General features: G+C 26.9%; 1 protein-coding gene across 2 annotated transcripts; it reads right to left on the reverse strand.

The window, feature by feature from the left end:
* Positions 1-8,301: 8,301 nt before the first annotated feature.
* Positions 8,302-18,967, reverse strand: Ptth (Prothoracicotropic hormone). 2 transcript variants are annotated; one of them, XM_075302532.1, is made up of 3 exons: positions 18,919-18,967; positions 12,041-12,655; positions 8,302-8,922 (listed from the first exon to the last, which is right to left on the reverse strand). In XM_075302532.1, the coding sequence occupies exons 1-3, from the start codon at positions 18,925-18,927 to the stop codon at positions 8,665-8,667; spliced, it is 882 nt and encodes a 293-aa protein (XP_075158647.1). In that variant the 5' UTR covers positions 18,928-18,967; the 3' UTR covers positions 8,302-8,664. The 2 variants fall into 2 exon arrangements, with proteins under 2 accessions (XP_075158647.1, XP_075158646.1); XM_075302531.1 differs by having other exon boundaries at positions 8,307-8,922; positions 12,035-12,655.
* Between the last annotated feature and the right edge of the window lie 142 nt (positions 18,968-19,109).

The raw sequence follows: 19,109 nt of genomic DNA on the forward strand, positions 1-19,109 counted from the left end.
CCATATTGTTTTTATTGTCTCCCTAGTAGGGTTGCCAGATGACGGTTGCCCAAATCCGGGACATTGCGCCGTATATTCCGGGATTTGTCGGGACAAGCAAAAACAGTCACATTTTTCGAGAATATTTGCCCATTGTTTATCACTTGGTCTTTCTTTTGGTAAATTTGCATAAACGCCATGTCGTAGTTGTCATTGTCTGAAGACTTTGAAATTCGTAAATATGTTGGAACCTCTGAAACTTCCTCCCAAGATGGAAGCCTAAACTCATATTTACTGTAAATTACTTTCGGTTATAGCAAACAAAGCAAGATCTGAGGTGCCGATCGCTGTTTCTTTGGTAGTGCCTTTCGATACTAGGAATTTGGGTATCTCCATGGATATGAATTTGGGTATATTTCGCATCATAGTTGGGGATGGTTATAGTGCCACTAAAGAGTCTATGGCAGTGATAGGGATCAAATCCATTTTGATATGTTGGCAGGGAATACAGACTTGAATAGATTTGGACACTAACCGTGAACTGATAATTATAATTTGTGAGAATACATTTGATGTGCGTATATTTTTTCATATTCACTGCTCATCATGAGCTGATGATTCGAAAGACAGTGATTGTCATTTCTTTTAAATGACAAAAAATCTGACAGAGAAACGTACATTTAAAAAGTATGAAAATCCAAAACCAAAAATATTTTTGAAAGCGATTTAATTTCAAATAGTTTTCTTGTATAAGAAACTAGCGTAACCCGGCCCGCTTCGCTGCGCCTTCCGAAGCGTATTTGGAGGAAAATTTTGCATTAACTTAGTCAACTATATCCTTCGTGCTGAAAACAAATTCGAAAAGATTTCAATTCTTTTAAATAAATCGGACTACTTGATTTTTCGTTTATAGGTACAAATACGGCGGGAGAGGGTGTACCCTTTCCTCCAAATTTTTTTAATAATGTTATGTATTCAAGTAGTTGGACAATCTTCTATATTTCTTGTGAATTTTAAGTGAGGTTTGTCAAGGAAAGGTATCCTTCTCCTCAACATATCTGAAAATTAAGCACTATATATTATAATAACATACAAAGAATTACTGTTTCCCATCCAATAAATCGGAAAAAGCAAAAGTAGTAAACAAATTTACCACATTAACATTTGCTAAAATGTTGGAAAATGATGCACCCTCTACGTTGGCTGCCAATTTCATGTAAATTTAAGTTCTTTACTAAACAGAAGTCTGGCAGAAGCCTGTACAAAAATCATAAAATTATGTACCGAGTTCCCATTTACGGACAACCCTCTACTTTCAATTTAAGAAAAAAAAAAAAACGGACAAAAGGGAACCCTCTCCCCATCTTCGCTCCACTCCGACCTGATATCGGACTATCACGTACCCTATATTAATTTCGCAACTACTTAATGGTCCCTATAAATTCTATCGAAGTAAATCGATAAAGTTTATTTCAATTTTCCCATTCCCCAACCAGATATCGAAAAATCATATACTAATTTAAAAATTATGTATAAATTTAATCACCTCCTGCCACGTCCCTGTAAATTTCAAGTAGATCGGAGATGTTTAAATTTTGCTCTATTGTTTTAAAGGGACGTCACTTTCCCCGATACAATATCGACACCCCTAACCTTCCCTGAAAATTCTTGAAACTTTCCTTCAAGTGTGGGGCAAGGAAGGTTGCCTCTTCGTTCATAACCTTCCCCACTGCTTTTGTAAATTTCAAGAAAACTTAAATTTTTTTGTAGTTTTAGAGGAGGACCTCCTCCCCGACCAAATGTCGAAAAGCGTATCTTTTGTAAACGTCCCAGAAAATGTCAAGCAAATTATAATCCTAAAGGGGCGGCCTCTCTTCCGTCCAAATATCACAAAATCAGGTATCAACTATTACGGTTGACGGAGGTTACGATCTCTCCCCAGTCCTCTGTAAATTTCAAGTAACTCGGTAAAGTTTAATTGTTTCTCTGTATGTACTTAAGAGAAGCGGATGTCTCCGTATGCCCTTTTATTTTTATTAAGAAATCAGGAACCTGATATAAATTTCGTAACCCATTTTTTCTGTAAAATTTCAGTCGGGGGAGTTTAGTTTTGTTTGAACTTTCAAAAAAAAAAAAAACAAAATTTGGGCAAAGGGGTGGTCCCCCTCCCCGACCAAATATCGGAAAATAATGTAGCGGATTTTTGTCTACATGCCAACCCCAACATTCAATGAAAATTTCAAGCAAATCGCATAATTTTGTTCCAAGTTTCAAAAAGTAGGGCAAGGGGAGGTCCCCCTCCCCATACACATATGAAATCATCGGGTACCCCATATTAATTCCATAACCTCACCACATGTTCTCTGTAAATCTCAGATAATTTAGGGAATTTTAGTTTTTTCACTGTACTTTAAAAAAAGTCGAATAAAGGAAAGGCCCCCCTCCGCCACCAAATATCGAAATAAAAAGTAGCGGATCTTTGTCTAGATGCCAACCCCAATCTTCAACGAAAATTTCAACGAAATCGGTCAACTTTGATCCAATTTTCAAAAAGTCCGACAAAGGGGAGGTCCCCCTCCGCGACCAGGTGTGGTACCCTATGAGGTACCCTATTTTCACCACATGAACGCCCCCTACGATCTCTGAAAGTTTCAAGTAAATCGGTTCAGCCGTTTCCGAGCCAACTCGGTACATACAAACAAACAAACAAACAAACAAATAAACATAAATTGAATTTTATATATATAGATGGGAAAAATTAAAACATATGCCTTGAGCAATTGAAATTCCGGGATTTTTGACAAATTTTGTGAGAAATTCGGGACACTTCCTGCAGATGAAATCCGGGACAGTCCAGGCGAATCCCGGCTATCTGGCAAGCCTACTCCCAAGCGACTTTTGATACCAAGATATTCTGGCCGGGATTGTACAGTGGGTCATTTTCTTTATATCAATTCGATCGAAGTTAATACTTCTCTATGGAATTGAAAAAATGCAATTTTTTGGATTGGTATTGGATACAGCGACCTTATGGACGCAAAATTATTTGTTGCAATTTTTCTACTGATAACAAAATATACTAGGTTGGATTCAACAGTAGGCCATTGATTCAACATTAGCATGAACTTCTTCCATACAAAGGTCATGGGTTCAATACCAGTTTCGGTCAAACATCAAAAACATTTTCAGAGGTGGACCCCCTCCCACCACCGTTAAAACTGACGACATTTCTGAGTGTTTCAAAGCTTCTCTAAGTGGTTTCATAGCAATGGGAAACGCCGTTCGGACTCGGCTCCCGGCTCTACCACAATTTAAAAAAAATTATTTGTGACAATTAATTAACCAAATTAATTTTTTTTTATATTTTTGATCCACTTCTTGGTTAGTTAAAAATGCTTTCTTCGAATGAATGGTGTATAAATATCCCTTGAATTGTAGACGAGTCGAATTTTAAATGTTCAAACGATTTGAGTTTACGCGGGACTACACCTATATAACACGAAATAACAATAACACGAAAATTGAAATTTTCAGAAAAATTGAATTTTGTCAAAATTTTATTTCTATAGAAAATTGTGTCAAATTTTATTTCAATAGAAAATTTTGTCAAAATTTTATTTCTATAGAAAATTTTGTCAAAATTTTATTTCCATAGAAAATTTTGTCAAAATTTTATTTCTATAGAAAATTTTGTCAAAATTTTATTTCTGTAATAAATTTTGTCAAAATTTAATTTCTATAGAAAATTTTCTACAAATTTATTGCTATAGAAAATTTTGTCACAATTTTATTTCTATAGAAAATTTTGTCAAAATTTTATTTCTATAGAAAATGTTGTCAAAATTTTATTTCTATAGAAAAATTTGTTGACGTTTTATTTCTATGGAAAATTTTGTCCCAAAATGTTATTTATATAGAAACTTTTCTCAAAATTTTATTTCGATAGAAAAATTTGTCAAAAATTTATATCTATAGAAAAATTTTTTTAGGTTTTCTTTTTATGGAAAATTTTGTCCCAAAGCTTTATTTATATAAAAAATTTTGTTAAAATTTTATTTCTATAGAAAATTTTGTCAAAATTTTATTGCTATCGAAAATTTTGTCAAAATTTTATTTCTGTAGAAAAATTTGTCAAAAATTTATTTCTATAGAAAATTTTGTTGATTTTTTTCTATAGAAAATTTTGTCAAAATTTTATTTCTATAGAAAATTTTGCCAAAATTTTATTTCTATAGAAAATTTTGTCAAAATTTTATTTCTATAGAAAATTTTTTCAAAATATCTCTATAGAAAATTTTGTCAAAATTTTATTTCTATAGAAAATTTTGTCAAAATGTTATTTCTATAGAAAAATTTGTTGATGTTTAATTTCTATGGAAAATATTGTCCCAAAATGTTATTTATATAGAAAATTTTCTCAAAATTTTATTTCAATAGAAAAATTTGTCAAAATGTTATTTCTATAGAAAATTTTGTAAACATTTTATTTCTATAGAAAAATTTGTTGAAGTTTTATTTCTATGGAAAATTTTGTCACAAAATTTTATTTCTAGAAAATTTTATTTATAAAAAAAATTTTGTGAAAATTTTATTTCTATAAACAGTTGAGTTTATTGAGTTTATGGAGTTTATTTCTATAGAAAATTTTATTTCTATAGAAAATTTTGTCAAAATTTTATTTCTATAGAAAATTTTGTCAAATTTTTATTTCTATAGAAAATTTTGTCAAAATTTTATTTCTATGGAAAATTTTGTCAAAATTTTATATCTATAGAAAATTTTGTAAAAATTTTATTTCTATAGAAAATGTTGTCAAAATTTTATTTCTATAGAAAATTTTGTCAAAATTTTATTTGTATAGAAAATTTTCTCAAAATATTATTTCTATAGAAAATTTTATCAAAATTTTATTTCTATAGAAAATTTTGTCAACATTTTATTTCTGTAGAAAATTTTATTTCTATACAAAATTTTATTTCTATAGAAAATTGTGTCAAAATTTTATTTCTATAGAAAATTTTGTCAAAATTTTATTTCTATAGAAAATTTTGTCAAAATTTTATTTGTATAGAAAAATTTGTTGACGTTTTATTTGTATGGAAAATTTTGTCCCAAAATGTTATTTATATAGAAAATTTTCTCAAAATTTTATTTCGATAGAAAAATTTGTCAAAATTTTATTTCTATAGAAAATTTTGTGAAAATTGTATTTCTATAGAAAATTTTGTGAAATTTTTTTATTTCTATACAAAATTTTATTTCTATAGAAAATTGTGTCAAAATTTTATTTCTATAGAAAATTTTGTCAAAATTTTATTTCTATAGAAAATTTTGTCAAAATTTTATTTGTATAGAAAAATTTGTTGAAGTTTTATTTCTATGGAAAATTTTGTCCCAAAATGTTATTTATATAGAAAATTTTCTCAAAATTTTATTTCGATAGAAAAATTTGTCAAAATTTTATTTCTATAGAAAATTTTGTGAAAATTTTATTTCTATAGAAAATTTTGTGAAAATTTTATTTCTATAGAAAAATTTGTTGAAGTTTTATTTCTATAGAAAATTTTGTCACAAAATTTTATTTCTATAGAAATTTTTATTTTTTAAACAATTTTGTATAAATTTTATTTCTATAAACAATTTTGTCAACATTTTATTTGTTGACGTTTTATTTCTATGGAAAATTTTGTCCCAAAATGTTATTTATATAGAAACTTTTCTCAAAATTTTATTTCGATAGAAAAATTTGTCAAAAATTTATATCTATAGAAAAATTTTTTTAGGTTTTCTTTTTATGGAAAATTTTGTCCCAAAGCTTTATTTATATAAAAAATTTTGTTAAAATTTTATTTCTATAGAAAATTTTGTCAAAATTTTATTGCTATCGAAAATTTTGTCAAAATTTTATTTCTGTAGAAAAATTTGTCAAAAATTTATTTCTATAGAAAATTTTGTTGATTTTTTTCTATAGAAAATTTTGTCAAAATTTTATTTCTATAGAAAATTTTGCCAAAATTTTATTTCTATAGAAAATTTTGTCAAAATTTTATTTCTATAGAAAATTTTTTCAAAATATCTCTATAGAAAATTTTGTCAAAATTTTATTTCTATAGAAAATTTTGTCAAAATGTTATTTCTATAGAAAAATTTGTTGATGTTTTATTTCTATGGAAAATATTGTCCCAAAATGTTATTTATATAGAAAATTTTCTCAAAATTTTATTTCAATAGAAAAATTTGTCAAAATGTTATTTCTATAGAAAATTTTGTAAACATTTTATTTCTATAGAAAAATTTGTTGAAGTTTTATTTCTATGGAAAATTTTGTCACAAAATTTTATTTCTAGAAAATTTTATTTATAAAAAAAATTTTGTGAAAATTTTATTTCTATAAACAGTTGAGTTTATTGAGTTTATGGAGTTTATTTCTATAGAAAATTTTATTTCTATAGAAAATTTTGTCAAAATTTTATTTCTATAGAAAATTTTGTCAAATTTTTATTTCTATAGAAAATTTTGTCAAAATTTTATTTCTATGGAAAATTTTGTCAAAATTTTATATCTATAGAAAATTTTGTAAAAATTTTATTTCTATAGAAAATGTTGTCAAAATTTTATTTCTATAGAAAATTTTGTCAAAATTTTATTTGTATAGAAAATTTTCTCAAAATATTATTTCTATAGAAAATTTTATCAACATTTTATTTCTATAGAAAATTTTGTCAACATTTTATTTCTGTAGAAAATTTTATTTCTATACAAAATTTTATTTCTATAGAAAATTGTGTCATTTGTATGGAAAATTTTGTCCCAAAATGTTATTTATATAGAAAATTTTCTCAAAATTTTATTTCGATAGAAAAATTTGTCAAAATTTTATTTCTATAGAAAATTTTGTGAAAATTGTATTTCTATAGAAAATTTTGTGAAATTTTTTTATTTCTATACAAAATTTTATTTCTATAGAAAATTGTGTCAAAATTTTATTTCTATAGAAAATTTTGTCAAAATTTTATTTCTATAGAAAATTTTGTCAAAATTTTATTTGTATAGAAAAATTTGTTGAAGTTTTATTTCTATGGAAAATTTTGTCCCAAAATGTTATTTATATAGAAAATTTTCTCAAAATTTTATTTCGATAGAAAAATTTGTCAAAATTTTATTTCTATAGAAAATTTTGTGAAAATTTTATTTCTATAGAAAATTTTGTGAAAATTTTATTTCTATAGAAAATTTTGTGAAAATTTTATTTCTATAGAAAAATTTGTTGAAGTTTTATTTCTATGGAAAATTTTGTCACAAAATTTTATTTCTATAGAATTTTTTTTTTTTTAAACAATTTTGTATAAATTTTATTTCTATAAACAATTTTGTCAACATTTTATTGCGTTTATTGAGTTTATTTCTATAGAAAATTTTGTCAAAATTTTATTTCTATAGAAAATTTTGTCAAATTTTTATTTCTATAGAAAATTTTGTCAAAATTTTATTTCTATAGAAAATTTTCTACAAATTTATTTCTATAGAAAATTTTGTCAAACTTTTATTTCTATAGAAAATTTTGTCAAAATTTTATTTCTATAGAAAAATTTGTTGACGTTTTATTTCTATGGAAAAATTTGTCCCAAAATATTATTTATATAGAAAATTTTCTCAAAATTTTATTTCGATAGAAAAATTTGCCAAAATTTTATTTCTATAGAAAATTTTGTGAAAATTTTATTTCTATAGAAAAATTTGTTGAAGTTTTATTTCTATGGAAAATTTTGTCCCAAAATTTTATTTCCATTGAAAATTTTATTTATAAAAAAAAAAATTGTCAAAATTTTATTTCTATAATAAATTTTGTCAACATTTTATTGAGTTTATCGAGTTTATTTCTATAGAAAATTTTGTTAAGATTTTTTTCTATATTATTATTATTTATTTCTATAGAAAATTTGTTGACGTTTGTTCTATAGAAAATTTTGTCAAAATTTTATTTCTATAGATAATTTTGAAAAAAAATTTATTTCTATAGAAAATTTTGTCAAAATTTTATTTCTAAAGAAAATTGTTACAAAATTTTATTTCTATAGAAATTTTGTCCCAAATTTTTTTGTAGGCTAAGTAGCTATTCGCCCACCATCGGACAAGTAAAAATACCGAGAAAACTTAAATTCAATTTGTTTTTATTGAATTAAATAATGCAGCCAATATATGCTATATACAAAAAGTATGTCATAAACATTTTAATATGTATTTAATTTATATATTTTTTTTTTAGATAAATGAAAATTTATCATATTTTTATTTTTGCCTTTTTCTTTATTTGTGTTATTGGATCATTAAATTTGTGATGATTAAAAAAAACATTTTGATGTCAAAACTAATTTCGTTTACTTTTTTATTTTGTTTTAGTGTATTTATTCTTATATTTTTTTGTAGATAAAGACCAACTTATCATTTTTTTTCAATTTTTGCATTTTTGTTAATTTGCTATATATCTTCGATTAATAATTATGTTATGATTTTAAAATTTTTGTTATTTAAAACCTTATTTCATTATTAAATTTTTAACGATTTTAAATTTTATCAAAATTATTTTTGTGATGCCAAAAATATATTTTTTTATTCATTATCGCATTAATTTGTAAAATTTTTATAACAATCACATTCTCCTATTTTACAGTGGTTCCATTCATCTTAAGAACAAAAGCAGCCAGCCGTTACAGTTACCGTTTTGAATTTCCATATTTGCCTAAGATCATCTGGTAGCCATGCAAGTGTCAAATCTTTTTGTACATTATCCAATATCGTACGAAATGTTAAGACTTTAACTTTATATTCAAGAGGTCGACATAGGGAACCACTCCAACATTTCGATCCCATATCATTTGTTTGACATACAGCATTGAGTAAATAACGAGGAAAATGTTGTTGGCCCAAATCCACTAAATCGTTCTGTGAAAAGGAAAATGGAAGTGTGAGTATGAGCATGAGTAAAATTTAATAGGAAACAATTTTCGACAAATCGAATTTTAAAACCGAAAAATCAAAATTGAAATATGTAATCTGAATTGAATTTTCGTTAATGTTGAAAAAGTCGAATTTTCACTCTTGCTATTTTCTATTTTCAAAAATCGAAAATTCGATTTGTAATTTGCTCTTGCAATAGTATGTGGGTTTCTTGATTTTTTATGCCATTATACTTAATAACAGAGAGAATAAAAAGACAAGAGGACGAAACTGTGAAGGGAAACTGCGTCCGTAGGTGACTGTCATGAGGAAAATTTCTTTAATATCATGCAGTTTTTGCCGGCGCTTCTCTCAAATATCATACAGTTTGCGTCGGCGTCACCCAGTTCAGGTCTCTGCCGACTTTACGAAACCTAAAGAAAATAGGATTTAAAACCTACTTTGTAGTAACAAATATTCTTTTTTATAAATGTTTTCATTGCATTAAATTTTTTGGCAGATAATTTGAATTTATAACTGCCGATGCCTTTATAAACAATTTATCAAAACAGCGCTTCGACCGCAACGTCGGTAATACCAAAGCTGCATGCATTGTGCGACATATATACGGTTGACATTTGTTGTTTTTGTAGAACAGAAATTTTCGTCTTCTTGTGTTTTCATTCTCTCTGTAATAATTATTGCAGGGTTGCCATTTTGGTCCGATCGGACTAAAATTGATCCAACAAATTATTAAATTTTAAAGTTGGTCCGGACCAAATGGAATTTGGTTGATGTTGGTCCATTTTCGTCAAATCGGTGATTTTTCAAACATTTTAAAATTTTGACAAAATTTTCTGTAGAAATAAAATTTTGACAAAAATTTCTATAGAAATAAAATATTGTCAAAATTTTGTACATAAATCAACTTTAAAAAATTTTGTATAGAAACAATATTATGCAAAGATTATGTAAAAATTTTATATAGAAATAAAATTTTGCCGTAGAAATTTTGCTATAGAAACAAAAGTTTGACAAAATTTTCTTTAGAAATAAAATTTTGGATACATTTTCTATAGAAATAAAATTTTAGCTAAATAGAAATGGAAGTTTGACAAAATTTCTTAAAGAAATGACATTTTGCCAACATTTTCTAGAAATACAATTTTGACAAATTTTTCTAGAAATAAAATTTGGACAAAATTTTCTATAGAAATAAAATTTGGACAAAATTTTCTATAGAAATAAAATTTGGACAAAATTTTCTATAGAAATAAAATTTTGACAAAATTTTCTATAGAAATAAAATTTTGACAAAATTTACTATAGAAATAAAATTTTCACAAAATTTTCTAAAGAAATAAAATTTTGACAAAATTTTCTATGGAAATAAAATTTTGACAAAATTTTCTATAGAAATAAAATTTTGACAAAATTTTCTATAGAAATAAAATTTGCACAAAATTTCCTAAAGAAATGAAATTTTGACAAGATTTTCTATAGATATAAAATTTTGACAAAATTTTATATAGAAATAAAATTTGGACAAAATTTCCTAAAGAAATGAAATTTTGACAAAATTTTCTATAGAAATAAAATTTGGACAAAATTTTCTAGAAATAAAATAAATAAAGAAATGAAGTTTTGACAAAATTTTCTATAGAAATATAATTTTGACAAAATTTGCTATAGAAATAAAATTTGGACAATATTTTCTATAGAAATGAAATGTTGACAAAATTTTCTATAGAAATAAAATTTTGACAAAATTTTCTATAGAAATAAAATTTTGACAAAATTTTCTATAGAAATAAAATTTAGACAAAATTTTCCATAGAAATAAAATTTTGACAAAAATTTCTAAAGAAATTAAATTTTGATAAAATTGTGTAGAAATAACATTTTAACAAAATTTTCTAGACATAAAATTTTGGCAAAATTTCCTAAAGAAATGAAATTTTGACAAAATTTCCTAAAGAAATGAAATTTTGACAAAAATTTCTATAGAAATTAAATTTTGACAAAATTTTCTATAGAAATAAAATTTTGAAAAAATTTTCTATAGAAATAAAATTGTGACAAATTTCTATAGAAATAAAATTTTAACAAAATTTTCCATAGAAATAAAATTTTGACAAAAATTTCTACAGAAATGAAATTTTGACAAAAATTTCTAAAGAAATGAAATTTTGATAAAATTTCCTAAAGAAATGAAATTTTGACAAAATTTTCTATAGAAATAAAATTTTGACAAAATTTTATATAGAAATAAAATTTGGACAAAATTTTCTAGAAATAAAGTTTTGACAATTTTTTTTTTGAAATAAAATGAGGGATAAATTTTCAATAGAAATAAAATTTTGGAAAAATTTTCTATAGAAATGGAAGTTTGACAAAATTTCTTAAAGAAATAAAATTTTGACAAAATTTCCTAAAGATATGACATTTTGACAAAATTTTCTAGAAATATAATTTTTAAAAATTGTTCTAGAAACAAAATTTTGACAAAATTTTCTATAGAAATAAAATTTTGACAAAATTTTCTGTAGAAATAAAATTTTGACAAAATTTTCTATAGAAATAAAATTTTGACAAAATTTTCTATAGAAATAAAATTTTGACAAAATTTTCTATAGAAGTAAAATTTTGACAAAATTTTCGGTAGAAATAAAATTTTTTATAGAAATGAAATTTTGCCATAGAAATTTTGCTATAGAAACAAAATTTTCTGTAGAAATAAAATTCGGACAAAATTTTCTGTAGAAATAAAATTTTGACAAAATTTTCTATAGAAATAAAATTTGGACAACATTTTCTATAGAAATAAAATTTTGACAAAATTTTCTATAGAAATAAAAAAAATTTTCTAGAAATAAAATTTTGACAAAATTTTCTATAAAAAATAAACATTTTGAATAGAAATAAAATTGTGACAAAATTTTCTACAGAAATAAAATTTTGGGAAAATTTTAGCTTTTAAATTATATTAAATTAATTTGGAAGAATGGTCCGCTGGTACGAATTTTGGTTCAATTTTGGAAAAATGTTGGTCCAAACTAAAAATTCATTGTGGCAACACTGAATTGTTGTGTATTCTCTTGATTTTAGTAAAATTTACCTTCACCTTACAATCACAGCCCCTTGTGGGTGCAGTTCCCAGAGGAGTGCCAATGGCATTGCCATTACGTTTCATGGCGATCTCCTTATCCGCATCTAAAATTAAATCATTGTAGAACTCCTTAAAATTCGCCTCAGGTAAAGTAGAAATAGAAGGTCCCATCATCGCATTTCCCAAGGCGTGATCATCAATGTCCTCTGTATCCATTATATCATTCACTAGAGATTTGGTTTTACCATACGGTTGCAATTGTTTTGCGGGACGATTCGGTTTTCCAAGTAAATCTTCATGTAGCTCTCGTGAATCTCCCTGCATGGCATTTGTTTCACAATTAATAAAATTGTTCTGAGGTTTTATAAAATCCAACCAGTTTTCTTTACACATTAATCTTTGTGACTTTTGTGTAGATTTCTCATAGAATTCATCCTCGGGCGTTGGTATATCTTGAGAGTCGTCTTTGAATTTCGATGATAGAACATCTAAAAAATCATCTTTGGGAGAGATTTTTTTATATGGTCGAACATATGATGACGATGATGATGAGGAACGCATAAAATGATTATCCATCAAGCGATTTCCAAAGACGACACTGATTAGAACTGTAACACATAGCAATGTCGTCTAGAAAGGGTAGAAAGGAGTAAATGGTAATTAAGAAAAAAAATCCGTAGTTAAACTAACGCTAAATTTAACTTATTTTTATTGAAAAACAAAAAAAATATTTACTAGTAGTTACATTTTATTATTTTTTTCGAAATTTTCCACAGCTTAATGAAATCTTTCTTTTTTCAAGTATGTCTCAAACATTTTATGAACTAAACGTTGGTATAAAGTTCACATATGTAAGTTCGTACACATATGTAAGTTCAAAACCGTACACATATGTAAGTTCAAAATGTCTTAAAAATAAAGTGTTGAAAAACTCTTTACACTGTTTTGCTTTGTAGTCAAGATCAGGGCTGTGGAGTCGAGCTAATTTTGCTCGACTCCGACTCCGACTCCGACTCCAGCATTTTTCATCAGCTCGACTCCGACTCCGACTCCGGAGTCGACTCCGGGTAATATAACTAAATCTCATTTTAATACCACTAATTTGTAGTTCTATTGTGGGGGTACCGTAAGTGGACGATATAAAGTATCGTGTTTATTTATGTGTGCCAAAAAAGATCTTAATTTCACATTAGATGCCAATTGAATTCTATATTTCAAATTTATGGCAATGTTTAAAAAATAAAATAATGATATAAATACCCATCATAATATGAGAATATACCAACAGTATATGTATTTGTGGACCAAAATTATTGATACTATTTCAAATCCTTTAAATTTGTTGCGATCTATATAAAGGTTTATATTTCCATATGCATGAATTTGAATCTGAAGACAAAATTGTATATACTTCTACAAAATCTATGTACTTAAAATTTAAATCTAACGTTATGGGACGTAACACAATTTTAACGAAAAATAAAAATGCAAGGAAAGTCTAAAGTCGGGCGGGCCGATTATAATATACTCTGCACAACTTTGTATTTAGATCTACATTTTGATAAAATCTCAAATCAGACTTCTACAAAACTCGGGCAATATTTGGGAAATATTTATAATTGTTTAGACAATTTCGCAAAAATGCATTTATGATTCATTCATTGAAAAATTTGAAAATTTGAGTCATTTCTACAAGCTTTCGACTTAGCAGCAATTTTTCCAAAATTGTATGCTCACTGAATACAATTTTGGAAAAATTTTTGTCTAGTAAATAAAATTTTGCAAAATTTTATATAGAAATAAAATTTTGGAAAATTTTCTACAGTAACAAAATTTTGACTAAATTTTCTATAGAAATCAAATTTTGACCAAATATATAGAAATACAATTTTGAATAAAATTTTTGTAGAAATAGAATTTGACAAAATTTTTTATAGAAAAAAAGTTTGAAAAAATTATCAATAGAAATACAATTTAAAAAAAATTGTGTAGCAAACAAAATTTTGCAAAATTTTCTATAGAAATAAAATTTTGCAAAATATTCTATATAAACAACATTTTGACTAAATTTTCTATAGAAGTAAAATTTTGACTAAATTTTATATAGAAAAAAATATTTCTATATTAATAAAATTTTGAATACATTTTTATAGCAGTGAGTATAAGTGAGCATCAGTAAGAAAAAAAATTGAGAAAATTTGCTATAGAAATAAAATTTGACAAGTTTTTCTTATAGAAATAAAATTTTGAAAAAATTATCAATAAAAATACAATTTTAGAAAAAATTTTGTGTAGTAAATAAAATTCTGCAAAATATTCTACAGAAACAAAATTTTGACTAAATTTTCTATAGAAATAAAATTTTTACAAAATTTCCTATAGAAATAAAATGTTGACCAAATTTTCTGTAGAAATAAAATTTTGACCAAATTTTCTAATAAAAAAATCTATTACTATAAAATTTTGGCAAAATTTTCTATAGAAATACAATTTTGACTTAAATTTTTATAGAAATAAAATTATCAATAGAAATAAAATTTAAAAAAAAAAATTGTGTAACAAACAAAAATATTCTATAGAAACTAAATTTTGACTCAATTTTCTATAGAAATAAAATTTTGACTAAATTTTCTATAGAAATAAAATTTTGACTAAATTTTCTATAGAAAACAAGTAAGGAAAGTCTAAAGTCGGGCGGGGCCGACTATATTATACCCTGCACCACTTTGTAGATCTAAATTTTCGATACCATATCCGTCAAATGTGTTGGGGGCTATATATAAAGGTTTGTCCCAAATACATACATTTAACAAGTAAGGAAAGTCTAAAATTTTAAGGAAACTTCGCAATAGTTTATTTATGATTTATCGCTCGATATATATGTATTAGAAGTTTAGGAAAATTAGAGTCATTTTTACAACTTTTCGACTAAGCAGTGGCGATTTAACAAGGAAAATGTTGGTATTTTGACCATTTTTGTCGAAATCAGAAAAACATATATATGTAAGCTATATCTAAATCTGAACCGATGTCAACCAATTTTGGCACGCATAGCTACAATGCTAATTCTACTCCCTGTGCAAAATTTCAACTAAATCGGAGTTAAAAATTGGCCTCTGTGGTCGGCCGAAAGCTATATATTGGAGCTATATCTAAATCTGAACCGATTTCAACCAAATTTGGCACGCATATCTACAATGCTAATTCTACTCCCTGTGCAAAATTTCAACTAAATCGGAGCAAAAAATTGGCCTCTGTGGTCATATGAGTGTAAATCGGGCGAAAGCTATATATGGGAGCTATATCTAAATCTAAACCGATTTCAACCAAATTTGGCACACATAGCTACAATGCTAATTCTACTCCCTGTGCAAAATTTCAACTAAATCGGAGTGAAAAATTGGCCTCTGTGGTCGCCCGAAAGCTATATATTGGAGCTATATCTAAATCTGAACCGATTTCAACCAAATTTGGCACGCATATCTACAATGCTAATTCTACTCCCTGTGCAAAATTTCAACTAAATCGGAGCAAAAAATTGGCCTCTGTGGTCATATGAGTGTAAATCGGGCGAAAGCTATATATGGAAGCTATATCTAAATCTGAACCGATTTCAACCAAATTTGGCACGCATAGCTATAATGCTAATTCTACTCCCTGTGCAAAATTTCAACCAAAGTGGGGTAAAACTCTGGCTTCTGGGACCGTATTAGTCCATATCGGGCGAAAGATATATATGGGAGCTATATCTAAATCTGAACCGATTTCAATAAAATTTGGCACACTTGACTATAGACTAATTGTTATTCTTGTGCAAAATTTTAAGCAAATAAGGGTAAAACTCTGGCTTCTGGGGCCATATAAGTCCATATCGGTCGAAATATATATATATGGGAGCTATATCTAAATCTGAACCGATTTCTTCCAAAATCAATAGAGATCTATTCTGAGCCAAAACACATACTTGTACCAAATTTGAAGTCGATTGGACTAAAACTGCGACTTAGACTTTGATTACAAAAATGTGTTCACGGACAGACGGACAGACGGACATCGCTATATCGACTCAAGAGCCCACCCTGAGCATTTTTGCCAAAGCCACCATGTATCTATCTCGTCTCCTTCGGGGTGTTGCAAACATATGCACTAACTTATAATACCCTGTTCCACAGTGTGGAGCAGGGTATAAAAATATTTCTATAGTAATAAAATTTTGAATAAAATTTTTATAGAATTAAAATTTTGACAAAATTTGCTATAGAAATAAAATTTTGACAAAACTTTTTATAGAAATAACATTTTGACAAAATTTTCTATAAAAACATTTTTGAAAAAATTTTCTGCCAATATTCCACATATGTATATTGCCTTAAAATAAAATAAAAATAATATCGATTGTTCGAAACATTTCAAATAAATTGATATGGGCATTAAAATGGATCGATCCAGCCCATCTGCCAGTCAAACATTCTAGGAAACATAAAAAGATAGCCGTAATTGGAAGTTGATTTTCATTTACAATCATGCTGTACATTGATCGAATGAATAACGCAATGGAAACTTATTTGCGTAAGAACTTGCTTAGTTACAAATATGTGAAGTGTTTTAAAAAATTTGGTTTAGCCGGAGTCGGAGTCGAGCAAAATTTTTACGACTCCGACTCCAGCAAAATCTTCAGACTCCGACTCCAAGACTCCGACTCCGACTCCACAGCCCTGGTCAAGATGCAAAACGACAACAAATTTAAAAATAATTTAATTAATTTTGAAGAATTTTTCTGAATTATTAAAGTCAAGTTGACCTTAGTCAAAAAAAAAAAATCCTTCATGTTATGCTATTCATTTTTAAGTTTAATTATAAGGACAAAGCGACTTCATTGAAATGTTTATCGACTTTTGGACAAGAAAAAAAGTTTTTTTATAAATAAAATGCGTCTTCTACACATACATTTTTTTTCTTATTCAATCACGAAATTAATTGATCTAATTAATTTTTTTATTGAAATGTCTTCAATCACGATAAATCACAGTTTTAATTGGTCATAAAAAATACTCGATTAAACAATTAATTGATTTCATTAGCAAATTTCAATTAATTTTTTAATTGGTTCAATTAAAAATTTAATTGATGTTGATTGCAAAACTAACTAAAAATTCTTTTTTTAATTAAAAAAGGTAACTATTTTCAATTACTTTACTTGATATAAAATTTAACCCTCTAATACCCCAGTTTTTTTGCCAGCTGATTAAATTTTCAATGTTAACGATACAAAAGCAAGAGAACTAAGCATGAAAAATTTATACGGTAAAGTTCAGTTCTTGACCTTGGGAACCACCTGCACGTTGTTGGCGGTGTACCATTCCATGGCCTTTTTACCGTAATGGCAAGATGCCAAATCCGGCCAAAACAGTACGGAACAACCGTGTTTCTTCAGGAAAGGCAGCAAACGTTTATTCAAACACTCTTTCACGTAAATTTCTTGGTTGAGAGTCCCGGAAGCTATGAAAATGCTGCTTTTCAAGCCACAGGTACAGATGGTTTGCCAAACCAGATATTTCTTTGCGAACTTTGACAGTTTTATGTGCTTGAAAATATCTGCTACCTTTCCCCTTCCTTCCTTTCCACCTAGAGGTGTGCACGTGACGTGAAAGACAAAAGTGCAAAAAAATACTGACAAAAAATAAAAAGTGAAAAGAAAATTGTTAGTTTTTTTAATTACTTCATTCCAATTTACTTCCAAAGCACAACTTCTAAAGCTATGCAAAGGATCCAAAAATGGAGTACTTCCGTCCTATGTCAACGAATTAGGGAGCCACCGTGGTGCAATGGTTAACATGACCGCCTTGCATACACAAGGTTCGATTCCTGCTTCGACCGAACACCAAACGGTTTTTCAGCGGTGGATTATCCTACCTCAGTAATGCTGGTGACATTTCTGAGTGTTTCAAAGCTTCTATAAGTGGTTTCACTGCAAGGTGAAAAGCCGTTCGGACTCAGCTATAAAAAGGAGGTCCCTTGTTATTGAACTTAACATGAAATCGGGCAGCACTCTGTGATAAGAGAGAAGTTCACCACTGTGCTATCACAATGGACTGAATAGTATAAGTGAGCCTGATACATCGGGCTGTCATCTAACCTAACCTAACCCATATCTAAATCTGAACCGATTTCAATCAAATTTACCAAGCATTGGTAGAATATCAATTCTACTCTCTGTGCAAAATTTCACGAAAATCGGTAGTGAACTTTGGCCTCTGTTGCCATATGAGTTTAAATCGGACGAAAGATATATATAGTGAGTCTGATACATCGGGCTGCCACCTAACCTAGCCTAACATATGTCAACCCCTTTTATTCATTCATAGGAAATGATCCAAGTTTGCACTACTTCCGGATCACAAACTACTTTTTTGAAGCTCTTTTTGCTGGGAGGTTTATCATACTTTTAGGCGTTAAAAGTATACATTGATAATAATTGTGGTAAAAAAGAAAAATTGCTGACAAATATATATATAATCAAAAAATCCAGTTCGCGATTCGAATATTATAATACATAAAATACACAGATTTTAGTTCCAAAAAATCCAATCGAGTTCGATGGTTTCGGTTGTACACTGTTGGTGTTGTGTGGGTCAGGGTAAAAAATAATTGACAAGTCTTCCGATTTTTCTTTCTGAGTTTTACATGTTTCCAATTTAAATGCACTAGATTATTATTCAATTCAAACTGTTTCAATCACATATATACATTTATTATTATATTTAGTTTAATTAAAAAATCCAAAAATATTTTTCCCAATTCACTTAAAAAAGGTTATTGATTTTTAAGATTTTTTTTTATTTGCACTATTTTATTTTTGTATGCCGAATTTTTTATCCATTAATAATTCTCACCCAAGGCATAATTAATTCCTAATTAACTTATTGTGCTAAACTTAAATTTAAGACTAAATGCTCCCTCATAGGAGTTTGGTCTTTTATAGCTGTTGGTCAAGAGGAAAATGTTTCGCATTATGAAGAGCATCAAATTTCCTATTGTCTATCTTTTGGATGATATTGCGTGAGTGGACATTATTAAAGTCATA

Source organism: Haematobia irritans, chromosome 3, assembly GCF_050003625.1.
Source record: "Haematobia irritans isolate KBUSLIRL chromosome 3, ASM5000362v1, whole genome shotgun sequence".
NCBI classification, from domain to species: Eukaryota; Metazoa; Arthropoda; class Insecta; order Diptera; family Muscidae; genus Haematobia; species Haematobia irritans.